This window comes from Eimeria maxima, genomic scaffold (assembly GCF_000499605.1).
Source record: "Eimeria maxima Weybridge genomic scaffold, Emw_scaff460, whole genome shotgun sequence".
Taxonomy (NCBI): Eukaryota; Apicomplexa; class Conoidasida; order Eucoccidiorida; family Eimeriidae; genus Eimeria; species Eimeria maxima.
This window is the reverse complement of record NW_013566521.1, coordinates 1-26,662: the sequence shown is the minus strand read 5'-3', so window position 1 is coordinate 26,662 and position 26,662 is coordinate 1. Positions and strand designations below refer to the sequence as shown.

Here is a 26,662-nt window from a genome sequence, read left to right as displayed (position 1 = left end):
TCGCAAAAACGTTTCTCACCAGCCCAGGGGCATCGTCATTCATTACGATAACTTCAGGCTGAGCACAGGTGGGCGCACAACATTGGAAAGCCACTTTTTGAAGTTCTGTTGCCTTAAATATGGGCATACTGGGAGCAGGCAGAATCCAAAACTTGTTCGTGGCTAGCGCCGATTGAGTGCATAGCAGAGGGTGTCGTGTCTTTCAATGCTGACCGCATGCACCATGCTACGAAAAGCCTGCTGTTATGGTTGCTGGGTGGTGACAGCCCTTCCACTAAGAAAGTAGCAACTCACAGTCGTGCTTGCATTTCCTGTTTCGGCCGGCATTTCTGGTTTCTGTGCGGGGGTCGCTTGCTCCGGCTCCGGGGGAGGCGTTGGCGGCTTCTCAGGACGCGGCGTTGCGCCGTACTTGATTAGCAGATCATACACTGAGACACAGCCGTCGCAGCAGAGGACAACCAACACCCTTCAAGCAAGCAGGCATATTTGTCTACGTTGTTCGCGTGAATGCCGAGGCAACCTAGCACTGGCAAACTCACGCTCAGATACTAGTGAAGTTGACAACAGAATCAAGTCTCTCAAGGTGAAGCGACACAGCACGTACGTTTGGAGCCTTTTTCGCAACGATCCAAGGCAGTTCGGCCATCGTTGTCCTCGTCGTTAATGCTCTTTCTTGCTCCTCGCTCCAGCATTGCCTGTACCCAGTCTAACGGGACCTGATGCACATTGCACAGCTAGTAGGGGCATAAATGAGAACGAACACATACAGTCTTCTACGTGGCTTGGAACACGCCCGACAAAAATTTATAGAGTTGTCGATTCATACCTGCTGGTCGCATGCGGTCATCAAGGCTGTGGTACCATCGGTGGCTTTGGTGTTCAAGTCAAGATCTTGCTGTGGGAGGAGATACTCGACAACTTTCTTCTTCTGCAGCATCAAGGCCATTTGCAGTAAAGTATATTTTGATGCATTCGATCTGAAAAATGCCATACAGGAAAGGAAGGAGAAGACCAAAAGAACACCGCATGATGCAGCCACAGACAAGTCAACCCATTTCAAACGGTCAGAGCAAGCATGCGTAGGGACCACTGTACAGAAACTGCTCTTACTTTTCGTCCATGTCGGACACCGGTTGGTTCCAGTAGCGTTTCATCGATTTGACCGTTCCCAAGCTGCCACCTGATCAAAGCATAAGAGGAGAATGCCGCACAGAACAACCTTTTCAAGCTGTTCTCTTCGACGTAACTGGTTCGCGAGGGCCCGAGCTATCAAAAGAATGGGAATCTTCAGGCAAACAAACCCAGTGTATCACTTGCCGAAAGCTGCATACTATCCATAAGTGCATAGACGAATCTAACGCGACTTAATCTTGCCAGTTGAATATGCTGCTTCCCACGCAAGTGGCGCTAGTCCGTGTAGTCCGGGGGGAATCTACTTGAACCATCGCTGGAAGTGGAAAGAGGACGGAACCAACTGAGTAGTTAGACTTACTGGCAATTACTGATTTCTCTAAGTGGAAGGTTGCCATCTTCGCATTCGCTCAAATCGGAGAGGCTTGAGGGGGTCCAAAAGAAGCACAAGGGTGCTACAAGTTTCGCGTGTTCACGCGCTACGACTCGCAACTACACAGCGTGAATGGGGGGAAAGCCCAATCTTGAGGGGGCTTGTCTGGACAAACTCAAGACTGCCCGAATAGAAGAACTTCAGTTAGAACCTCATCAATGAGCAGGAACTGCTGAAACGTCTGTGGCTGCACAAAGTGGGCGGGATATTTTATTCACAGCGGAACACCAAGAGGACAAGTTGCTTCAGTTTTCGCCCCTTTGCTGTCCGCATTAGTGGAAAAGCAAAGATGAAGGACCTCTCGACGGAATTTCTGCAAACTCCCGATACTTGAAATCCCCCGCAATCTGACTACTAAACCTCCACAGTCCAGTGCTACCCAGGGCTTTGCTTGAATCTTTTTGCCACAAGATTAATAGTTTCACAAAGTCTAGGCTTACTTTTGCGAGGAGTGAATTTGTTTAGGAATGTGCCAACTGCTCACGGTCGTACAGAAGCCCGCGGGCGCAGTAGCCAAGGCCGCTGAGGTGAACCAGTGGACCTGGATGCCTCTTGCACCAAGAATTAACAAACTCATTCGTGCCCTATGCTTTTTCTTTGTACTTTTCGTTTGAATGTGTGGCTAAGATATTTCCAGCTGATCGGAGCTTGGCACACGTCTAGCGAGCTACGCAGCGAATGCCGTCTAATGGAGCAGAGGGGCCAGTAAGCAGCAACTTGAACCCTGTCAGGTTGTGCATGCCAAGACAGAATAACGGCAGACTGATTTAGTAACTCTTCCTCATCCTCTTAAGTGGACAGTTCGAGGGTTAAAGGTGCCTGGAGCAGACAATGATTAATGCCGCAGCAGCTAGGGTGTGCCCATTTGTGCTGTGGTGCTCGTGTCAAAGTGGTAGCATTAACGCATTTGCCGATATGAACGCATGTATAGTCCTTACTAGTCGCATTTAGGTGGAGCTAGCTTGAGGGGCACCTGATGTGATAGTGATTAATCGACCATTCGTTGGCGTTGCAATGCGGGTCTTACCCGAGGAATATTATGCGCTGCATTGGAGCCTAAATACTTAGGATGAGAGTTCATTGAATGTAATAGACCTCCATCCCCAATTTCCAGGCGCCCTGATCTCAGGGGCTCCAGCTCGTGGATATGGGGGAGAGGCGGCGCACAGCCACGAGCTGCAACGTGCTGTATTGCACATCAGGTGCAAGACAGCCTCATATGCAAAACAAAACAGGAGGGCTTTTGCTTGCTTACTGTTTGTCTAGTATGCCCCAGATCGGTTCAACCGCCCACTTCAGACAGACTTGCGAACATAGCCCGTGCTATAGGTGTGCAGGAAACTGTAAAGGCCAAGAAGGGAACCTTTTCTAGCAATGCAGGTGAAAACTGTAACCCCTGCTCTAAAGTTTGAGTTCATTGCCATTTTATCCTGTCGCCGTAGCTTGCATGATGCACAACACACGCAACGGCTCCTACGTTGAGGAAGTGTCGAAGCATATTCAAACCTGTCAGCTAAAGGGATCTGTATGATATACTATGAGCTATCCGTTTCATTGCCAGAGCACTCCTGTTGTTAGAATTCCCTTGATGTCTTTCCTACTACAAGCAGTCATGCAGGTCCTACGTGCGGGATAACAATGATCCTAGGGGAATAGATAACACTCCACACCTTTTTCGTATAGAACAATTCACCGGACCTTCATTTGTTTTATTTTCTGGTTTACTACTCTAATTATGCAGCAGATGTTGATCACCTCTCACCTGATCTACCCATATAGCAAGAAGACCCCCAGAAGATGGTAATGACAACTGGATATTCTGAGAAAGCATTTTGAATGAGTGGCTTCACTGTTCATTAGATAATTATTAGATCTGGAAGTAGGCGTGCAATCATTCTGGTGTATTCTCTCTACCTGCAGGTGTTTTTACAGCGATGTCCAAGGGAAAATGCGTCGGACGGCACTGCAGGCGCATTGCTGCAACAATACGCTTACATGTGGAACCAAGTTTGCTGGGGTCTTTTCGAAATTATGGGCAAATAGTGAAAAACAAATCCTTTTGTTTTTGCATTTAGTGGTGTTGCAAGGAACAACGTTTCCCCACCAGTGCTAATGCATTCTAACGTGTAGTTCTTTCCCTATTGTGCAAGCTAGTTTTCTGCACAAAGCGGCAAATGGAGACTACAACCGCAGCTCCGCAAAGACAAACAGCATCAGGTTGGCAAGATTCACATTCGGTCAGTTCCATCACTGCAACGGGAAAGACAATGATACTGCGTAGTTCACACAACAGCAGATGCGCACGGCCGTCACATAATTGATGCGCCTGAGTAACTGCACCTTGGCCTCTGTTGTGTCTGTTTTCTCGTCAAAGTCTCCACACTGGAGAGGAGTTTCCAGTTTTGGTGTTTTCCAATCGTACTGCCACTAGGGCAATTTGCAAGTCAACGCACCACCTCAATGACACAGCCCCTTATCCAGCTGCTGGGCTCGTCGTGGAAGTCTGCTGCCTTCTCTAAACATTCTTTTGCTGCGGACGGAAGTAGCTATCTTGCATGCCACTTTAACAATCTTTGTAAGACGGCAGGGCACAGGCACTTTTACGATAGGCCCTCTTTTTCTGAGTACATAATGAAAGATATCTAAACTAGACAGTCCAAGCAGTGGTCAATCTATGTTCACAAGGAGTGCCCTCTGCATGTTCCCTCATGTTGAGGGACTTCCTTTCAGTCTGCACGCGCAACCACAACGGGGAAGCATGCCTTTTGCCACACCTCCAGTTTCCATTGCTGCTTTTTCTTCTTCGAAACGTGCAGGGCCAGCGCATTGCTAATTGATTGCTTTTCTCATCAGTTTCGGGGAAGGTTTATCCCCCGGCATGTAGCATATCCAGAAGCTTCGCGTGCCAAATAAAGCAATAAAGCAGCCTCCTCGTCACGCTGAGTTACGCAGTGCCAAATGCCGCGCAACCAGCCCTGCAAAATAGGGTAAAAGGATGGCGGCCATTACCACTTGCTGTATGGGTGCCGCCAATTCCCTCAGCTGTACGGATCTACTGAAAACCAACAATTTCGAGACCGCCGGAGCAGTGATGAGGTGTCTTGTTAGGGAATATGCAGCACTTCCCTAATGTGGAGGCAAAACACCTATGCGTTGTAAAAAATTGGCCTTGAGGAAGTGTTTAAATTTGTCTGGTAGTTCCTTGCTACTGCGCGAGATCGGCGTGCAGCCGTCAGAGCGCACGGACCGGCACTGACCACGAGGAACATAGGAGAAGGTTTCACTGTGCAACCTGCATTTTTAAACCGTTTGAACCATGATAAGGAACATACACACGAAATGATTCTTGCTTGGTCCATTTTTCGGGAACTTCATGGCCTTGCCAGCACACGTGGTCCCAGCTTCCCGCACAGGGCTTGTGTGATGCTGCCTTTTCCACACCCCTGTCCACTGTGCAGGTCTGCGTGAAGCAACTGGAAGGCAACAACATTTCATGCTGGGTTGTAAGCTTGTTCAAAGTAGCTAGTTGATTTCGAGAAAAGGGGGATTTCCTCTGGCTGTGGCCGTAACGGGAATCTTGCAGTTGCAACCCATGCTTGAAGTTTTTTCCTGTGTGAAGATGGGTAAAGATGGACAGCCTAGAAGTACGCCTTGGAAACCCGTTTTTTAAAGCCATGAATTCTTTTTGCATATACACGCTGCAGTCTTGCAGAAGTGTTATTCAGAACTGTCAAAGTTTCCCCTGCACTCTCCCGCAGAGACCAGCAGCTTAAGCCGGTTGCTACTAACGAAGCTTCGGCGAAATTGGAAAGTTCTTTCCCTTCTGCTTCTTGCAGGAACCCCGGACAAAGCATCTGTACGTCACTCCGTGTTCGCCATACCGTCGGTTCGCAGAGGCGCAACCAGCCAGGCAAGAGTTATACGACGCCGTAGCAGGTTAGACGCACGCACTAGCGGTGGTGATGATATCTGTCTAGAAGTGTTTTCCGAAGGATCAGAGGAAGAGTAGAACTGTACACAGAGTCAATCTGTACGTATAATTGCACCCCCCGGAACGGTTCAAGTAGGTGCCTTACTCCCTCCTCCCTTCGTTTTCTCAACTGGATTTTGTGTAATGCACAGGTGATGATCTGGACACTCTCCGCAACTATAGGGCTTACTGGAATACTCCAATTTGCACCTACAGACAGCCGTAAGTAGTATAACTCGTCGTACGGCCTTGGGCGACAGCTAGAGCAGCCCAGCGGCACGGAGCTCCTAATGATGGCCAAGATGCTGTATGAAGGTTGGCTCAGGGCTCCTTTGAAACTACTACGGCTTGGCATTTGAGGCATTTCTTGTGGTTTTTGTTTGAGCCAGGGGATATGGGGAGATCTACACGACGCCCCAACTGTGCCTGCTCCTGCAGCAAGAACGGCTTTTGAACTATTTGCTGGCAGATCCTTGCATAGAAGTCGAGGCAAGGTCGTCTCCTAGTGGCTGGACTCTGTTGATGATCGCATGCGCAGCAGATGTAAGTATCATGTTTTCTCCGTCTTTTATTGTCCTTATGCATATTGCTGGCTTGAGTGGCTTCCTGCAAACTCTCATTTAGCAACATAAAAGCGGCAAAACATGGTACGAAGGGAGTGCAGAGCAGCGGCTGTAACTCAACCAACATTTAGAAGGGGCGTTTGGAAGTGATATGCTATTCTACTCAGGCTTCGCTTGGTGTTGTGAGTTTAATACTACAACGAGCGAGGAGCAAGGATCACATCAACACCATCAGCGTCTCTGGCAATACTGCGTTGGACTGTGCGCGGCCGGGGAGCAGTGGTAAGTCAGGCGTATATCCTTCGGCGGTGGTGCCCTTTTCCATTCTGCACTGCGTCTCTCAACTAGTGTGCTTCGAGAGTCATTACTTGTTTTACGCACAGTTTATCTGTTTCTCGTCGACCAAGGGGCTCTCCTAGCAGAGGAAATTTATGGAGCGTCAGGTTCGGGTGGTGATGATGTTGTCGATACTGACTTTCGGGGGAGAGTTCTACGGGACAAGGCTAAGGAGGCCCCAGAAGGACTAGAGAGTAAGAAACAAGAACAGAGCAGAAGTACAAGTCGAGTCGGCAAAGGGGAAGCACCACGCAGTCCTTCGTTGGAGCAATCGCTACGAGATCCTACACTTTCCCCTAACAGGGCATCTCAAGAGAAACTTCCAAGGAGTTGTGGCCGGCCGTCTGCGTCACCTTCGCAAGGTTCCTGTGGAAGGGAAGCAGTTCTAAAGAAAAGACAGCCAACCAGCCTTCCAAAGAGAGGCGCTCACCGGGGGCGACAGCCAAAGGCCACGGGGGCTGTAGGCAAACTGGAGATGAAGGCAAGAACCCTATCACCAGAACACTCAGCCAAGGACACTAACATGAAGCCTACAGACAGTGCACGACCCGATGCGGTGCCACTGGCTTCCGGAGCGCTCAGAAGACCATCGGGCAACCACCGGCAAGCTAATGCGATGGCTCTTTCAACGGAGTCTCCCGCTGCTGAAGCAACCCCAGAGCTCTTGGCGCAAGAACGTAAACAGCCTGACGAGGGGAGACGGGAAAATGCAGAGACAGTGAGTTTCTCGGCAGTGAAACCGCCTACAGCAACCGTTAGCCGACAAGAAGGCGGCCAGCGGCATGCCGATTCCGTCAAGCACGCAAAGGGGTCCCCTGTGGCTAAATCAATGAGAAGAGTTTCTTCCATTTCTAGACGTGATCTGCCTTTGAAAGTTTCTCGTCCCCAGATGCCTTTGCAGAAGGAAGATGTCGCAGACACTGATTCTCCGGTGGAGCCGCCATTGAAGGGAGGTTCCAGCAAAGATACGAAGAACACAGCGCCTACTACACTGCTCTTGAAGGGGGACTATAGCACAAAAACGGTGCTAAAGGAGCAACATACTCTCTCCAAGCAATTTCACAGGCTTGCTTCGGTGGGATTTGCTCATCGCCAACCGAGTAGCGCAGTAGAAATCTCTGCCACCCAAGAAGAACAAGCGGAAACACACCAGCAAACTGACTCCCCAAGCGAGAGTATGCGTTCTTTTGCTGAAGCAGAGGGCCCGCACGTACCTTCGAACTTGCCAAAGTTTACTTCCAGGCCTGTTGGAGTACACGATCGGCCCAAAGCACAAGTAGGTACGTTGGTGCCAGCCGGAGGAACAGCAGAAGAAAGCCAGATAGTTGGCCCACGGCAAGTATCTGTGGAGGTGAAAGAGCATGCGCCAGCTGCGGCGGATAGTGGAGGAGGATCACCTCGTGAGCTCGACGAGCCTGGCGAGGGGCAGAACGTACCTGTTGCTGAGGTAGACATTCCCTTCTCAGAAAGAGTTTTGAGGAAGGAAGATTCCAGTTCCTGCCAACAAAGTCCTGCTATTTCGACTCCTGGCGAGAAGCAACCGCCAGTCTCTCTGTTCCTCAAGAAGACTACTTCAGGAGATGCACACGTAACCGCGCCGAAGTCAGCCCTGGCTATGGTACCAAGCACCCAGCAACAACAGCTCCTTTCAGAAAATTTTACAGCAGAACAGACAGAGGCAACCTCAACAGCGAGCCAAAGGCTAGCTGTCTCGAGAAGCGATTTACAAAAGAGTGAACCGAATGCTACAATTTCACATAGTAACACATATTCTCCAGCCGCCATGAAGTCGGGTGCGGCCGCACTCAGTTCATGGCCCTCTACATAACAACGAACATTGGAATTGTCAGTGGGGGGCGGATAGTTGACTATTTGCATGGCAGTAGACGTCATGCGCTGCAGTTGTTTCTTCTGGAAGACTATTTGCATGGCAGTAGACGTCATGCGCTGCAGTTGTTTCTTCTGGAAGTTTCATCTCTTCATATCAGTGTGATAGAAGTAGTTGCAACTGCTTGCGCTGCAGTGTAACAAACAACCGAAGTATCGTAAATGTTTTTAATGTGCTCGTTGGCACCGTCTGGCGAACTGGCTCAAGTAAGCAGCATGTGCGTACAAAGGAAAGCTATTAAATTAAGCCTCTCTAGAGTAGACCTCACTTTCGGGAATCCCGGAATATTTGGGACACTGTTCCAGCCCAGCCAGTCTTGAAGTTGTGTGAGGGGGGCTTTCCAACGCCAGCTGTGTTATGTGTCTCGCCACTGGGAAACTAAACCTACCTGACAAACGGTATGCGGAGGCCAGCATTGCCATTTGACTCCCCAAAACTAATTTAAAGGTGTCTCCCCTGACCACCTCTGAGACAAAATGATCATACGTCTGCATCACTTAGTATGCTCAAACGTGGCCCGCTTAACCGTAAACATTACACACGGAAGCCCAGCATTGTCCCTGAAGCACGCAGGACCTAGTTTGCTGTTGCTCGATATATGGGGCATAACACTGACACACATGAGACCTGCTCTCCCCACAGCCACTAACAACTGCACGCCGAACAAAGAGTAATCAGTACTGTGTTGAAGGAGTTCGTTTTGCACTTGGTCAATGAACTGATTTCGTGCTATAAGCTGAGCGATGCCAGCTGGATTAACCCGTGGCACATGGTTTTCGTGAGCCTCTAGCACTCCACTTACACCAAGCCCTTGCAGTGTACCTAGATTCATCGTACTGCAAATATATACGCAACGGTGTCCTTGCCGCCAATATTTGCAGGCAGCTGTCCCTCAAGTAGTTTTTCGCTGCTTTGCCCATACGGCTTTGTTCGTTGACACCATTCCACAGTCATCATTTTTGAACTTCCTTACATGCATAGACACTGCTGAGGTGCAAATAACTCTTGTTTCTTGTTCAGTGCCCTCGCCTTCTGTACGCGCCCGGGGTAGGTAAGGAGGCGGACTCTTCAGCACTGTCAAACGCGAAGGGAAAGCGCTGACAGAACCCGGACTGGTCTGGGGTTCCATCCATCTTTTTCTGGCAATAAAGACGGTTGAGGCATTTCCGTGCACTGCGCACGTTGCCGCATCTTCGGCGACTGCTGCAGTTTCACGGAAGTGGTAAGTGCACTGGGCACGCTTCTACTGCTACGGGTACTGATGTGGCATGTGCTCGATAGTGCTGCGGAGAGCCGATGACACAGGCAACAACAACATGCACTAGCGTTAGCATCGCAACTTAAAAATGCCCCAATGCTGTGCGAGCAGGTGCAAAAGAATGCACTTTGCGGAGCTGCACAGGTTCCAAAGTGAGCCGGCCCATCCAAACCGGACTGTGGGAATTTTTATCAGCTCCCCGAGTGAACATAATTCATGCAACAAAAGAGAGCATAACCGATACGGGCACGCGAAGTGCATGGCGGGCACACTTCAGAACAGCACCCCAATATACACGGAGTAGTGGAACATAATCCTAGTGGGTTAAAGTTAAAATTAACCATATTTATTTTCATCACCGCAGGCTTGCCAGTTTCATCCGTAGATTGGGCTGCAGCCGCGGCCTATTCGATAGTGAGTGTGGGTAGTTATGATAAACATATATATTGGATGCCATCCTAAGGAGCGATTACACCCTCCATGGAGCCACTGAGAAGGCGGAGGTCGATGTAAGCTCTCAAATATTCTCAAATAAGAAAATTTTCCAAGAAACTGCGCGCGAGAGAGTTGACGTGCACCCTGCTCGAGTCGGAATATGGAGTGGGACAAGTACAGTAACGGCAGCAGTATGATCTTTGTTGTCCCAAACAGTCAACGAATCAACAGACAGTGATTAGTTCGGATGGAATATCGTTTTTTGTAGCGGGAATTGAGTGCTTGTCTCGCAGCCCCACAGTTGGTGGATCCCAACGTCCAGCTGCTGTAGAGCTGCTACCGCACGTGAGTGGTCTGTCGGTGCCCTCCTCATTCGCTTTATGGCCCGAAACAGATTGCGTTTTATTTTGGGAAAGTTTCCAACATTGGGTATAATATAGTGAATGGTTGTCTAACAATTCCACGAGGCGATTGGCTTTGCCGTCGCTAGCTTGAAGTGACCATTCACGGTCTATAGGGAACCGCGCGCAGCGCGCCCCCAAATGGGCATGCAATTAAGTTTGAAGCATTTTCTACTGCTCCAATTTAACACGCATGCTACTGTGGAGGCCTCCACTGCTGCCGACGACAAACTTTCATGCAGCGCTTTCGCTTCGACCAGCCGAGGAGATGAAGGAGGTAAGATAGAGTGTGACTTGCCACGACCCTTGTCTCACTGGTTATCTGTGGGCAGGGAAACTAGGCCTATTCACTGTATACACTGCTGTGGATTTCGTCTGGCTGCGTCTTGTTTCTCAGCAAAACGCAGCGGAGCGCTCACTCTGCCATGGACCTCCAGTACAAAGCCGGGAGAATGCTCTGAGGGCGTCGTGCTATAACCAGAGAGCAGGAGTTACTTTGCCGTTTGGAAATGGGGATACACAGAAGTTAATCTGTTCAAGTCCTGTGCCGGTCAAGCGGATCACAACGACAGTACGCAGGTTTAATTTAGAGTACCCCCCCATCCGATCATAAACAGGCAGTTTCCAAATGCTAGACACAAAGAATTTCTCATCATACCCCGCTACTGGCACTAACTGGAGACGACAAGCCACCTAGGACCACTGAGCATTGTGGTTCATACGCATATCATCCGCAGGTCTTCGCCGCTCCACGTCTTTCACCGACTTACGTGGATATTCCCGTACCTATTTATGTACCACGCTATGTCGAGGTGCCAGTGCCAGTGGCCAAGCTAGATTCGCAAACAGCACAGCCTCCACAGTAGGGGCGTAAGCGAGGAAAAGGGGAAATGAAACAATTCTGCTGGCAGTATGAAGCACACGCTGAGAAGTACAGGGGGAGGGTAATAATAATAGTTTGGCTTCTTGCGTCGGCAGATCAGGGCCAAGCACTATAACCAAAAGCCAAACTCAAATGTGAACAATATGCATGCGTAACCTGATGTGCGCACTGAAGGATTGCCCTTCTCAAGGTAGGTGGGAGTCAGGCGATAACAAACGTTTTGAGATGCCTTTCGAAGTTGCGAACAATGCACCAAAACTAGGGTTAAGCACCCGGCTGCTTTTAGTTTTGTGCTGCTGGGTCAACAGACTCTGCTTGCAGTCAATCACCCCGAGAGGGCGGGAAGCCACACATGTGAATTGTAACTCCAGAGTTTTGAACGCTCCAACCAGCAACTGTAAAGCCTTGCTGTTTAAGCCTAGAACGGGGTCAGTAGAGCATAAACCCCGAATTTTCTCCTTGAGTACGTTCGCTGTGTGGAGGAAATTAGAGGGGCTTGAGAGCACCAGAGGAAGCGATATTAATATAATACCTTGAGGTCCTCATCTTACGATCATTACCTTAGGTCCATCAAGGCCCTGGCGTTATGAGTCGTTTGGGGACTGTTCAACGTTTGGGGACTGTTCAACCGCCCGTGCAACTGTCAGGCCTCTTCAGTTTAGCCTTTGTGTCCACGGAGTCAACGTAACAGCAACTGGCCGTTCCGCTTAAAGCGTTTCTATGCCACTCCATGATACGCCTGGCGTCAAGGTTTATAGTGAGCGTGCACTACCGTTCGACACACCTTTGGGCTTTCCCCCAGGAATGATTCGCCTGGTTATGGTCAACGAACGTCGAGGAAGATCCCGCCTCAACCGGATGGCTTAGATTGTATATGCCAGTGAGCCAGTGGTGCAGGACTTTTTCAGAAGGCAGGGTATCGTAGATGAATGAAAATTTGGGCCTTGCGGGCTTCATACGTGCTGGGTATGATTAGCAATGAAATAGAACAAGCTGAATCAATCGAGATAGAAGAGCAGTTTCTCGATTTACTCCGCTGTTTGGGCAGGCGGCGTCTCAACAGAGGCCGAGCCTGTCACATTCGAAGTACCATTGCATGTAGGAACCAGTCGATCAACTGCTCCTCTATCTGATAAGGCTTGTCCCCATCATTGAAGTTTATTCCATGAGCTCAGGTTTTTGTGTAGCTTTGAAGAGTAACCCGAGAGCAGATTGCGATTAATCTCTGGCCCGAACACACAGGGCGCCTTCAGCTAGGGTTCGGCGCATTGCAATGATTGTCGGTGATGATAAGTGATGCTCAGGAGAGCACGTTAATGCCAATTTTGCATTCAAGAAATGATGGACCCTTCCGCATTTGGGTAACCTCATTTTAGCGGAACCATACGCCGTGGTCCCAGTACGCCAGCACCATAAAATAATCAATACGTGAGTCAACAGAACGGATTAGTCGCGGAATGCTATCCTGAATATTTCTTCCGTATGTGATATTTTCTCTGCAGCTATATGAGGGAGATGAAAACCTGGAAGAGTGACCATGGGTCACCTCCGTGGCCACACGTCGTCGTGCGGCGGTGTTGAACCAACTCGGGCCTTCTTAACAAGCCGTTAGACTTCTGAAGTATCTCTAGACAATGTGTACTTGTGCACATGCAAATGCAAAAATCCAATACCAGTTGTCATGAGAAGGAAAGATCCTTCCTTCCTCTCCAGTGTGCTGTTGCGTTTGATCTGTCTGTGGCTGATCCCGGTAGAACGGGCTGTCCTGAAGAACACCAATCCTCCTTTGATCCTAGAAGGCATGTTTTCATAGAAATTAGGTTATGTAGAAGCACATAATCTGCATCCTTGATGGAATGCACCAAGATGGCCTCTGAAGAGCCTTCGTCACGGATCCAAGTGTTTGTCAGGCTGCGACCTCTGTCTGCGGAGGAAGTTCGACTAGTCCCTTTAGCCCATTATTCACTCACCCAGGCTGCTTTTGACATGCAAAATGCTTATGAAGGAACAAATAGCAAGGGAATTTTGTAACTCATCACCACTTCAGCTCAGCCAATGGCATGGTGATGGTTGAAGCGGTGCTTCAGATTTCTATTGGCCATAGGACGATATCGCAATGCGAAGCTCTGCGTATCCTTGTCAAGCTCAGGAGGCTCGTGGAATAGAGTGCGTGTGGTCCGTCTCCCCAAATAAGAAGGAACTCCTCCTTCATCTCCCTCCTTCCGAATATGATTCCACGAGATTGCGGCGCATGCCTAAACTATCGTTCAGTGGTTGCTTCGACTGCCATGGCAAGCCATAGCACAAAATTCTATAGCCTTCAAACTTGCTTGACCCCACGAAGACAAGCAACTTTCCGTAGCAATAGTTTGCAAGAATAACTCGAGGTGGCTCCGCATGTAGATAAAACAGCGAGGAATTTTCTACTGTGTTTTGCCTTAATAAATAGATGACACAGGAGTTGTCTACGAGCAGGCAGCGCTCCCCTTAGTGCGGAAAGTTATTGAAGGTGGGACATACACGCTCCGAACACCGGTACTGTGAGCCTACCCATTCTGTTATTAATGGTTATCATCAAGATCCAGTGGCCTGGGTGAAGTTTCACGTTTATGCACATTAGATATCATGCATTAGAAGGCAAGAGGAATAACGTATGAAAAAACAATTGCCTTGTTGGCTTGCTGCAAGGAACTGACTGCTGCCTACTCGCTTATGGGCAAACAGGAAGCGGGAAGTCCTACAGTGTTTTCGGAGATGCGAATGACGAAGGGATTTTGATGCGGTCCATGAAAGGTGAGGTGAAACTGCTTGCTGGGTTGTTACAATATTGAGCCGTGGGCCGATTCCAGATTCAAATGTCTTGAGGCTTCCATTCTTCACAGACATCTTCAGGTTCGTTGAGAAGCATGAGGCGCCAGGTGGTCAACTTATACACCAGGTATCTAACCTCGTAAGTATATATACTGCAAGTGCTCCCCACAAAATGTGGGTACTTAACTCAGACTAAGCTATCTTTCTAGAAGACTGCGATGACGCTCAAAATATTTCTGAACGGAGCAATGTAATGCTCCTTGCTTATCTTATTCGATAAATAAAGTAGTGATGCACACGTTATACCACGAAAACATACCGCTGACGTTAATCAACAACTTTCCTACATACCTAACACGCAATCTTACGAATGGACCTGCAACAGCCAGAGCTAGTACTTCTAAGGCCACCCATCATACCACCGGAACTGAATTAGCCTTTTTGACGGGGTTTTACACTTCTCGAATGCAGGCACATAGACTGTAAATATTTATGGGCAACCGTATTGCCTTTGTTAACTCAGCACTACGAAGTCCGCGTCTCCATTGTAGAAGTCTATTTGGAAAAGGTGCACGATTTATTGCGGCAAATTGATTCATGCAATGGAGAGGAAAGCCCCAAGATGCGTGTGTGTATGGCACCGGTGCTCATTTAAGGGTTCAGCAAAGCAATAATATTTTGTGTTCCCCTATGCATGCTGGAACACTTCCACAGAACAGCCACATTGGCCTTAGGAAGCCAGCTCAATCCTTCAGTAGAAGCAATCATCAGGGCACAATCTCGGAAGTTTCTCTTGGTGTTGGAATATCGAATAGGTGAAGGAAACACCCCACACGGGAACATTTCATGTTGAAAATTTGTGCGAAGTTACGGTGATGGACTGCAACGAACTTGCGGAGATCCTGCTCCAGTACGTGCTGGTTGGCTTGCCTCTCGTAAGAATGCTATTCAGTTGATGTTAAGCACTGCATCACTATTACGTCGAATATTGTTATGATTCTCAGAAGTATTTTCAGTGGTAGCACAGAGTTACAATCTTGATTCCCCGACGTGCGAGCATGCAGGTGTGAGAAGAAACGCAAGGTAGCCTCCACCGACCACAATAACAAGTCGTCAAGGTTGGCCTACACTTAAAATGGCTACAGTGTCACTTCTTGCGCCACAGTTCTTTTGAACAGAAAGCTGAGTACTAGGCAATCAGCGATGCAGCACCAAACAGATTTTGTTTCCGTTGGGCGTGCCACGTTTCAGATCGCACGTTGTTGTCTTCACGCGGCTCGTCGTGTCGTCGGAATTATGGTGCATGGGAAAGCGGAGTCGATTAGAGGTCGGAAGGAGCACTCTCACGCTTGTAGATCTCGCTGGATCTGAACGGATGTCTCGCTGCCCTGCCGCTAGGCTCCGTCAGCCAGAAGGTGCAACTGACATCCAGACAAAGAAAGTAATATTTTCACTGGGTCACTAATAGAGAACGCGAATAGCGTTATGTCGTGGAAGTGGGCGAACAGACGAAGATTCTTTATTAACATGCAGTGCACATGCGTGATTAGCCATTTCCGTACACATGAGCTTTTGTGGTGATTTCAGCTTCGCTGTGCCGAGAGCACCGTAATCAACAAATCTTTATTTTTCCTGAGGTACAGTTCTTGCAACCATGAAGCATGGGCCTTATATATCCCCAGCAATAGGTTCAGCTTTCACTCTGCCGGAAAAATGCTTAACTATTGTTGCGGAAATCTGCAGTCTCTGTTTCGGATCGTTGGTTAAGCAGGAGGAATATAGGCGTGGGGAGGTAAGGGAATTCCGCCTACGAGGTTTTGCTGCGTGGCAAAAGTTCGGGGGTAGCTGTTAGTTCGTATATCATATTCAGCATGTACAGCAGTGTCCAGTATCCTCTTTAATTTTTAAAATAGCGCTCTGTTGATTCCGCGTTTTTAGGCGATCTCTCACGCGAACGGATATGTTACTGGAGGCGCAGATGTTCCAATTCCCTACCGCTACTCAAACCTTACCCGCATCCTCGCAGTGCGTTTGATATTGTGTAGACGACATGAGTCTCAGTTGCTTGACGGAGTTGCGTTAGACTGCCGCCGACTTTGTCTGAACCGAAGTGCGTGGGAGTTGCGATGGCGCTGCAGAGAAGCTTGCACAGCGATGCAAGCATTGTACTTCTGGTGACACTAAACCCCGCATGCACGGCTACTCAGCTTTCGCTCCATGCAATTGATTTTGCACAGCGAGCTTCCTGCCTCCGGGAGAAACCCATCAGGAGAGGCGAATCATCAGCAAAGCAATTTCTTCTGAGGCAGTATGAACTCCTGAAAGAGTAAGCCAAACATACTTCAGCGGTAACCAACGTTTACTGCGTGTAACAGCATACTCCACTTACTGCATTCATTCCAAGCACCTGGCTTTAAATATGTGAATTCAGGTTAAGAAGAGCCGCAGAAAACTTTAAGATTGCGGTGGGTTATTGTGTATAGTCATGGACCCACAATAGAAGCGGTGTCTGGTTCCAAGCAGAATAGCGATGATGACCTTTACCCTGCATGCGCCTGAACACTTTGGCTGGTGCCTGTTTGCAGCAGTTGCCCAGAGCCTCACTTCACAGCGTGGAGGAGCGTCAGGAGGCTACTCTATTGCAGCAAGAGTTGCAACACCAGTTCGAGCTATTAAACAACATCATATTACGCCAAATGGGCCTGCACTGCTCCGTGCTACCCACAGGAATTGCAGAGGTTACCGAGGCGGACACCAAAACTCTTAAGGGACAGCAACCACAAGAAACAAGTGGGAACAACCGCACGCACTCACCCGTGCTACATATATCTTCCTCAGTTCATCAGGAGCAAGGTGCTTTGGGCACTACGGTGGAGGCCTCGCAGAGCACAATGTCGCTACCGCTCGGTCCTGAAGGTCTTTCATCTGAAAGCTCGGCAAGTTATCCAGCCGAAAAGACCTGTGACTGGTTGCCATGCTGTGAGAGCTCACGAGCACCACAAAAAGGGTTTGAAGACAGTAACAGCTTATCCCTTTCAGTGGCAGACGAACAGGTAGAGAGCGGAAAGGGGGCTCCTGGTGGAGGGACAAATGGCATACAAGGAGACTCCACGTCTTCGCTTAGTTCATTTGACTGCCAGCGGCAACATGGAGATGGCGCTCTTGAGAGGTCGCAAGTACACAAAGCCATCCCCTGTATTAATTCAGTAATACTGAACTCTTCTGAAGATGAATCATCTATGACCCACAACATGCAGCGCAGCTTCACCGAATCACAGAGTTATTTACAACAGCCAGAAGGTAAAGTGCGCCAAACAGGTTGTCTGCCTCTATTCTGTCCTGTCACTCGGGAGGGGCGGCCAGCGCAGAATCCCCAAGTGCCTCCTCTTCACGGTCAAGAAAAGAAAATCGCAGTTGCCCGGATAACGAGACCGGGTTCAAATCACAGAACCAGGACGAACGCCACGCCTGAATACCAACATAACCCCTCCTATCCAACGTTTCCGTGCTCAACAGACGATGTTACCGCTTACCCTACAGACTCCCAGGGCGCCCTTGAGCACAAAAGGGCAGACGAATGGAGGCCTGCAACGACTGCAGAACCGCCACCGCTTCTGTACCCGTGCAGCGCCTCTTCCCAAACGTCGCAGAAGATCCTTGGTTGTAGCCAACTAGCTTTGCCAGCTCTGGTCGTCACAGCTGAACGCCAGCCTGTCCCCCAGCAAGTGCAGCAACAGTGGAAGTGGCAGAGAATGCAGCAGGCTCCAGTCCCAGCAGCAGCAGCTAAGCAACGCAGAAGCTACGGATATTTTCCTTATGCTGGCCCTATGTTGGCTCAAACTGTGACTGTGCCATGGGTAACTTTGGTGACTCCCAAGCCCCACTTATGGAGTTACTGGAAATGCACGAATCGTGCTGACGAGCTATTCGTTGGAGAGCGAGGGGCGCCTCTCCCGAGCACGAAGCATTCAGTTCCCATTGTTCGCACATTACCTTCTGCATACTTCCAGTACCCATGTACGACGGAATTGTGTCTACTGGGATGAAACTGGCACATGTCGTGCTTTTAAACTTTTGCGTAGGCCCCGTATGCATTGGAAACGCTGCATAAGCTAGGCTTATGCTGCATCTAGATTTTCCATGTTACAATTTATTCAAAATAGAAATTCGTTATCATAGCTGCATTGCAATTTGCAAGAAAGCCATCCAGCCCACCCGCGCAGACCTCTGGGGCCGCTGCAGAGAGCAGTGCTCTTGCTGCAGTCAACTAGTGATCCAACAAGCAAAATGTATGAATTTGACAGCTCGTCCTACCCGTTTTCCTTTGGAACTCCTGGCGCCATCAGCTGCCAATATTCAAGAACAACGACTTGAGATGGGCGACAAGCCTTGGGTCCTCCCTCCAACGAATGTTTTGTCGCATGAACAGCAACATCTTGTGTAACTGCAATCGCCTGCGACATTCGCCATATCCCAATTCATGTCATCCGGTGCACCGCTGGCTCATACTCGCAAACATCTTCTTCGTTGCAGGCCTGCATTAAGTGTGAGGAAGTGCAGTTAAATGTTTCCACTCACCTTTGAGTAACGCGCTCCTGTGAAAACCACTTGTTGTGAGAAGACCGCCGCTTGCTGGCACAAAGCGGTAGCGGGCCCCAGACGGGGCACTGTTGCGTTTGCGACGCTCTCCCATCAGTGAAGTCACTATTTTGCACTCGAATAGCGTCTGGAAAATGCTGTCGGTGTTGGAGGCCAGGCACTTTATGCGGCGCTGCCGAGCAGCTAATCTTTTCCACTGGTTGGGGAGTAAGCTCGTGAGTTGCACCGTTTCCCTGAGACACGCTCGGTGGTGTCGTTGGAGACCCTGCCTGGACCCGTAGGTCCCGCTGCCTGGAGAATGAAGTCTTTGAAGACCCAAAAAGTGCTGCGTGTGCCTGTCTAAGCTCAGCCAGACGGGCTTTCAAATTAGAATGTAGCCCACACACTGCTTGGGTGTTTGCGCGCATCTGCGCTGTAAGACCAGCTTCCATGCACGGGCAGTGGAAACCTAAAGCAGCTTTGAGCAACTTACCCTGGCTTCTAGCCTCAACAGGAGCATCAACATGGGCAAGGCATCCGTAGGTACTAGGTGTAGTCGTGCCAACGGTAGGCTGCTTGACGTTCCGGTGCTGTGAATGACAGTCACGGGAAGGGCCCACCAGAAGCGTCTCTATCGCACTGAGGTTGCGTGTCAGGAAATACACATACTCCACTACAAATACGCCACAATCGTACCCATTCTGCTGACGTGGTGTGTGCAACGTGCAACTGTGCCCATCATGCCAGCAACAACTATCCGTACACAGCTCCACCTTCACGCCGCTCTTCAGCTCACCACCACACCTATGCTCGAACTCCTAAAGGACACAAACGCAGACAGCATACGATCCAAGCAAGTGTGCACGTATAAGACATTCGCTCCTGTGGGGATATGGCAAGGTAATCCACGTGCTTTGTCATAATACACAAGCGTGTTCATCCCGTCGGAGGAGGCCTGTTACAGCGGCTGCAATGGGCTACCTCACTTGGCGTAGAAACCGCTTGAGCCGGCCGCGGCAGCGATCGAAGACACTGCGGAGACCCATGGAATCCACGTGAAACAGTCGAGCCTTCTCACGCGAAGGCCTCTGTGCATGTGGCCCAGGTGCCCTTAAGGAAGCCGATGATTGTCCTGTTTCAACCCCGCGCCCTTTCCCTAGTGGAAAGGGAGCAACAATTCCTACCGTACGGCTCTGTGGAGACATCTTAATGCCAACCTCGTGGGCAGAAACCTCCAAGGAGCAAGGCTGCTGGACGGCGCCCGAGAGCTTGCTGACTTCAGGTTTACACACAGATTTTTCAGAAGCTCTCCGTACAATCTCGTGCTCTGCGCTGGTTTGGGATGGGTTAATAGCACGCCATGGGTAAACTACAACAGCAAGACTCCAGTGCTGGTGCTTGTGGTGAACCGGAATAAATATAAAGTCCTTCTTGGGAAGGGGCGTGAGTTCTTTTTTGAGCCATCGAGTTAAGCGGGTATGGGCCTCCATTTCGCATTTCTGCTCCATGAGGGCGGATAGAAAAAATGTGTTGGAAATATGGACACGAAGCCTCTCATCCGGCGAAAGAATCTGCACCCATCCACAAATGTTTCAAAATGTTCACATGTGCACATCTGAGAAAAGGAACGATCAGCTGCCACAAGAAAATGGACAGATTGTCAAAATATCTGGAAAGACATGATAGCCACACATGCGGGATTCAATCATAGCAAAAACATACAAACATTAGGAACAACCGTCACCATGTCAGATCCCCAGCACCTACTGCAGCAGATGGCTTTCTGCCCAGATGTAAGAAAATGAATTTACAACTGGTACGATGGCTCTGCGAGACCCAGGGATGTCTTTCGTGCTGGCACCGCCAAGCACGTTATTGTGCCGCAAAGCAGAAAACCACTAAGCTCACATGGTCAACGATGAATCCCAGGCAAAAATCTATGATAGTATCATCCAAGAACTCCTTTTCGCTCAGGCGCCGTAAAGTTCTGTCATCTAGCAGCAGGTCAAATACGGGAGAGGGGGCAGTTGCCGTCGGCCTTGCTGATGCCTGCCTCCTAGTGTCCTCTGAAGATACGGTAACTGGCGTTGCACACACCAACGGAAAATTCTTTATGCCCTCTTTCCGTGCAGTGCGCTGTGACTCCACACCGCATTGAAGCCCTCTTGCTCTCCAAAAGGACACCAAGCATTCGATCGAGAAACTAGAAACGACATTTCTGCCTTTTTGCAGTGCTTTCCAGAGAAAGAGACTGCTCGTAAAAAACTCGTTCAACACCCCGGAGATGTGCGATACGATATCGGGAAACAGCTGGCCTCCGTTCGCTTGATTCTCTGAAGGTGCTTTTTTCTGCTCTTTGATGCATTTTGTAAAGAACGCAACGAGGTCTTCTACATCGATAGGTTCACCAGCAGCCCCAGATCCCAGGAAATGGTCGAGAAGTGCTCCTGATCCGATACTTGAAGGAAGCAGAACCTTGAAGAGAGAGAGACAATCATTCCTGTAGCCAGTGGGAACTGCTTCCTCCCACCTTCGTAGTCCGGTTCCCCTGCGCTTGTTACTTTGCTCTCTAAAACAACCCAAACTTTCTCTAACCGGCTCTGCTTCCACAATCTGAGAATCACCTTGCTTTGCCCCCGTTCCTGCCGATATGTTATTTGCAGAAGGACCGATGTGCAAGGCAGGGCCAACGCAGAGCAGCAACCAGGGGCCCCTTTTCCCGGCAGATTTAATCTGCTTTATTGGAAGGGATTCGCCGCTCGCTTCCACAGAGAGACTCGGTGACTGTACTGCCATCGGGAGCTCCAAAGAGGGGCCCAAATCTATGACCTTTGGAGTGCTGCCGTCCCTAAAATGTACCCTGTGGCAAGGTCCGCCTTCCGTCATGTTTCCAACAGAACTTGCTATGTTCCAAGACACATTCTGGGTGCACTGCGTAGAGCTTGTGTCAGCAGTCCCATCGCCGCAAGCATCGCGCTGAGACGACGACTCCCCCAGCCGGCTGTAGCACAACTCTCTCGTGTAGCCAGCGGCCGTTGCTGGTGCAGTCGAAGCCGGTGACACTTCGCGCCGCGATTTCTTCCGCCTGCTACTGCTGCTCCTGCAGTGCCGCCCTGAACTGCTGCTGCGTCCATATTTGGAGGTGGAGGACCGCGGCCTCGAGGTGCGCTTGCCAGAGCTGCTGGAATGAGGCCGGTCGGCAGTCTCGCGGTCGCCTTCGGCACGACACTCTCTGGCGACTTCACACTGGCTATGAGCTATATTAATATTGGTGCTAACGCTGCCGTTACTGTCCGTGCTGCCGTTAATGCTAGAATTGCCCCCAAAGCTGCTGTTATTGATAATGTGACTGCCAATGCTCCTGCTGGTGTTGCTACCCCTCCTACTCTTGCTGCTCCTACTATTCCTTTCGCTCTCTGTGTGGAAGTTCCCGTGTGTGGACGATTTGGTATAAGCCATGGGATGCTGAGAAACAAAAACCCCTGCGGAGGTCTTGCATATCTCGCCATGCGAATTTCCTGTGTGGTGCTGAGCCTGTTGAAGGGATGAGCCGATGCAGCACATGCTGTTCGTCTTCTCCTGCTCAAGAACCTTCTGTAGCAGTTCGCTGCACTCAAGCTTGTCTTCCTGGGACTGAAGAAGCTCCAAGCAGAGGACGGGAACAACATGGCCTTCGTCTGAAGAGTCGTGCCTACCTGACGACTTCCTGCATTTTCTGCAGCTGAGACTGTGGTCGAGAAAGAAGTCTGCTGGGTGGACATCAGCATCCTTAGGTCGTACCTCCTTAGAGGAACGGCGCTCATCTGCCTGGCGTTCTCTCCTTCGCTGCTGTTCTTTGTGCTCAGTACGTTCCATGGCCAAAATACTTCCAATCATCGATTGCCCCGTGGTCAAATACTGCAGACGCTCTTCATTCAGCCCATCCGCGCTGTTTGAGGTGCCTTGCCGATCGCTGCTGCCTTCAGTATTGCTCTTCTCCGTCATTTCATCCCTCTGAACTTCACAATGAGTGGAAGCCCTAGAATTTGAAGGCGTCATGCCGCTCTGAGGAGGCGGTGCGCCATGCAAAGGCTTTCCATCCGTCACAATCAGGGCGTTTCGCGGGGTGGCAATCCCGTGAATTTGATCTTTTTTTCCAATTAAAAGGCCTTCGGTGGATGCAGGACGGCTAGAATCACCCCTAGTCGCTAGTCCAATCCCTAGTGGTCCTTCCTTCCTGGAGGGATGTTCATCCCTCTCCCGTCTGCTTTTTTGGCTCGACTTACTCTGGGAAGTACTGCTGCGCTTCTTTGTGCTGCTATGCCCGCTGCGTCGTTTGTGGTGGCCACCTCCAGAATGCCTTCCCAGCACCTCCGGCAAAGATCCTTCTAAGCGGTTGTGATTGCTCCCACTGTGTGTGCTGGATCTTCTACTTTCCGAAGTTCCGAGAGTCTTACAGTCACCAGTTGCACCTGCATCATTTCTAGTTGTCGACGCACCGTCCCGTTGCATCATACGGATGGGCTGCGTTGCATCCACTGATGGCGAGCACAGCGAGGCAGCAACAACACCACTCGAGGCGAATCGGCCAGAAATTTGTGAAGCAGAATCTTCCCCCGGATAGGAACTTCCGTTGTCACCGACTGTCTGTACATCTTTGCGGTCGCTGCTACTGTGAAGATCCATGCCGGTTTGTTCGTCTTCAGGTTTGGCATGTGCCTTCTTACTGTGAAGTTTCGAATGCTTCCGGTCTTTTCTCCTAGCATGAAGGCTCCTGCGATCGCCAGTACTCCCACGACAGCAGCAGCAATACACCTCTCCGCTACAGCATGCCCAACCCCGAGCTGCAGCTCCAGCGCCCAGCCCTAACCACCGTAAGCGAGAAATCATGCTCTTGGGAAAACACAGCAGGCGGAGTAGGCTGCTAGAGGAAGCCAACTGAGCTGGCCTACCCAGGGAGGCATCAGCATACTGCTTCTTTCCGCCTTCCTCAGGCGCCGGGGCCGGGTGTGAAGGCGGTTCCCATAGATCAAGAGAGACATCACCCCTCCCAGGGTTTGCTTGCAACACTAGCACCTTCTTCGCTGTGCGGGTGCCCTCCTCAATTTTGTGCGCTGCTAGGCCGTGGGCTTCATCTGGTGATGCTGACACCCCTACCGTGCTGCTGGAGTGCTGCTGGGGCGGCTGCAACACTGTATACTCAGCCGCAACCCTGCTGAGAGTTTCGGCATTGAGCACACAACAGTGCCCGTCACCCCCAACCAGCGCAGCCACCAATATAAGACAAGCAGTCGCCGCTTCCATTTGACCCCCCCGCATCCCCCCTGAAGGTTCAAGCAAAGAAATGAAGGCACTCTGTCCATCTGCAGCTTCACCTACGGACTCACCACTGTCCTGAGCCCACACCTTACAGACATCAGCGCCATGCTGGTAGGCGGCCGCCTGTTTTTCTTCTTCGTCAGAAGAATCTTCTATTCGGACAACCTCTGTCATCGCTGCAGCTGCTGTCTGGCTGCGAGTGACCCTTGATCTACCCGTTGATGGAAGGCGTTGGGCAGGTGGCACATTCAGTGAGAGCCTTCCTCTTGCTTCTGTGGGTGCAGAAACTGCAAGTGGTGGCCCTCGCTCTCCTGGCATTCTTTGGAAGCTCCCAACGCTCGTCTCAAGCAATGGTGTATTGCCTTGTCTTGAAGTTGAGGGGGCCGCTGTGGCATCCCCCATATGGTGGCGCCGGTGCCCTACTGGTGGCACCGGCATACTCCGAGCGATATGGGAAGAACCGCAGTGATTCTGTTTCGCGCTGACTTCGCCTCGGGCTTTTCCACCCGGCCCGCCTGACGCGCCTATCAACATGCCGCGGCTTTGCAGTGCAGGAGCCACTACGCTCGTTCTGTCACTGCCCCGACATCCTCTCTCTGCTGCTATTTCTGATGATCTTGTTGGTCCTTTTGTTTCCAGCCCCCTTCCAAGGCCACAGGAGCCTAGAGCCAGCGAAATGTGTTGTTGTATCTGGGGAGTGGGCAATCCTGCTGAACCCCGACAAGAAAGTGGAATTCCATTTTCCCCAGGTTGTGAATGTATCCTCGTTGGCGGGTGCGTGGAGATCCGATAACTCTTTAACGTATAGTCCCCCCATGCCTCGCCTCCAGCAACATCACCCTGAGAATCCAATGGTTTTGCATGCTGTAACGATCCCTGTAAAGAGGTTGCTACACGAGCGAAATTGCGGGCTTGTTCCTTCCCAGAAAGCAGTGCACCCTCAAGATCCCTGGATATGCAGGGCTGAGATAGTGCAGCCGGTTCTTTGGAGATTTGCATCGCCTGATGAAGCTGTGGACCTAGTTCTATCTCTGTAGAGGTTGGTAGCCTGTGCTCCCCTTCCCTGCAGTGGGAATTGCACTTTTCACAGCTACCAGGTTGCTGCGGCTTTCGGCTACAGAGCCCAGATTCTCCTCCTCGGCTTTTGTTGAGAGAGCCCTGCAGGACAGGGTGGGGTATCACATGCGTGTCCAGACCTCGACTTCTTTCCATCAGCCTCTTCTCTACAGGAGACCCTGCCGCTGGGAATACTAGGGATCACCAACCTCCTCATGTCGTCCCCTGAGCAAGTGGGGAATGAAGCAAAGGGTTCCCAGCCGCACAAGGCTGCTCTGCCTCCAAGGCGAAGACTAGCAACTATTTCCCCTCAAAGCCAGTGGCTCAATGCCGGAAACAGACGGCTGCGGCGGCACCGAAAGGTCTGGACACCATGAATTACGGAGTCTGGGAATAGGTGCCCGTTGAAGTTGCGAAGATCACGTTATTTAATTCATTGAATCTGCTTGGCTAATATGGCAATGCTGGATTTCGGTTATCCCCAGGCTTGCCCCAGACCGCCCCCAAGGAGAGGGGCCCCTTAAGCCTACCCCCGGAACAGTACAATTCAAGTGATGTGTACGCCGTGAAATACGAAAAAGTGTCTGCTTAAACCGTAGAAGCAAGCAGAAGAGCTACCACAGCTCTGCTCGAAGCCCCCGCAATCTGTAATGAGCCTCCCGTAGTCGCTCCCCAAACTTCATGATTCGGGTAGGCGGAGCACAGAGGAAAATTCAATTCGGAGGCGGTGTTGTATTTGTGCTAGTTTTTCCACTTAAATTTGAATAAACAGGATAAAATGGCTGGAGAGCTCGTCAGTTGTGGTCGGTTGCCGCCCCCGACGAGTCCAATATTTCCGCAGCGACACAGGTGAAATTTTTTACGGAATGCTCCAAGCTAAATTGGTTGGTGCAATCCTATCGTTAAGTGTCCCTATAGACTTCGCTTGTCTAGGCGGCGCTTTGTTAATCTCGCGCATATTGCGCAGCTCTGCATTGTATTGACGGAGTCCATTCACCTGTCGTAAAATCCCTTGCATTCCGCAAGTAGCAGCGTCTTGCCTCCACTATAGATTTTCAGCGGCTTCAAATGCTGGCACAACTTGCCTATAGAACGAGAAGAGATAGATTGTTGCTCCATACACTGATACCATACACGTGCACGCATCGCTGGAATATACTAAGCTGTGTTGTTACGGGTACAACGACTACTATCATTATCAAGGCAGCTGATACTGAAATCGAATTTCTTGCTGTTACCTTTCTGCCCCGCAACCTCTGTTGTCCACAAAGTGGCCACGATGGTATTTCCACAATCTCCCCAGGAGTGCGTCAAGTGAGCGATTGTCTGTAGCTTACATTGCATGGGTACCACGTTATTGCTGTGCACTTGCTTGAGGACTGGTTGTAGCCCGTCCTACACGTATGTAGCACACGAAGAGCACGTGGAAACGCCATTCGCGCCTTGTGGCTTATAGGGCACTCTCCAATAACGCAATCTTCCATATTAGCCGCAGTTCTTCCGTGTGCGTGAAGATTCGCTTGATATAAATTCTCATATAAATAGTACGTACGCTCGTTCCAGTAAGAAACACAGCTGCTCAAAAAAAGCAGGGCACTGCAATATATATATATATATATAT

At 50.2% G+C, this 26,662-nt stretch overlaps 3 protein-coding genes across 3 annotated transcripts; 1 reads left to right on the top strand and 2 right to left on the bottom strand.

Annotated features, from left to right (window-relative positions):
• Positions 1-243: 243 nt before the first annotated feature.
• EMWEY_00034010 (ankyrin repeat-containing protein, putative) lies at positions 244-1,529 on the bottom strand (the record flags this gene model as incomplete). Its single annotated transcript, XM_013481910.1, has 5 exons — positions 244-428; positions 605-716; positions 827-977; positions 1,111-1,180; positions 1,493-1,529. 5 exons carry the CDS (start codon positions 1,527-1,529, stop codon positions 244-246), a joined length of 555 nt encoding a protein of 184 aa, XP_013337364.1.
• A 3,664-nt stretch (positions 1,530-5,193) lies between these two features.
• EMWEY_00034000 (hypothetical protein, conserved) lies at positions 5,194-8,261 on the top strand (the record flags this gene model as incomplete). The annotated part of the gene is made up of 6 exons (XM_013481909.1): positions 5,194-5,208; positions 5,401-5,500; positions 5,687-5,756; positions 5,924-6,077; positions 6,265-6,379; positions 6,481-8,261. The coding sequence occupies 6 exons, from the start codon at positions 5,194-5,196 to the stop codon at positions 8,259-8,261; spliced, it is 2,235 nt and encodes a 744-aa protein (XP_013337363.1).
• Positions 8,262-18,451: 10,190 nt separating this feature from the next.
• EMWEY_00033990 (ulp1 protease family, C-terminal catalytic domain-containing protein, putative) lies at positions 18,452-24,159 on the bottom strand (the record flags this gene model as incomplete). Its single annotated transcript, XM_013481908.1, has 4 exons — positions 18,452-18,563; positions 18,688-19,505; positions 19,674-20,258; positions 20,596-24,159. 4 exons carry the CDS (start codon positions 24,157-24,159, stop codon positions 18,452-18,454), a joined length of 5,079 nt encoding a protein of 1,692 aa, XP_013337362.1.
• Positions 24,160-26,662: the final 2,503 nt, after the last annotated feature.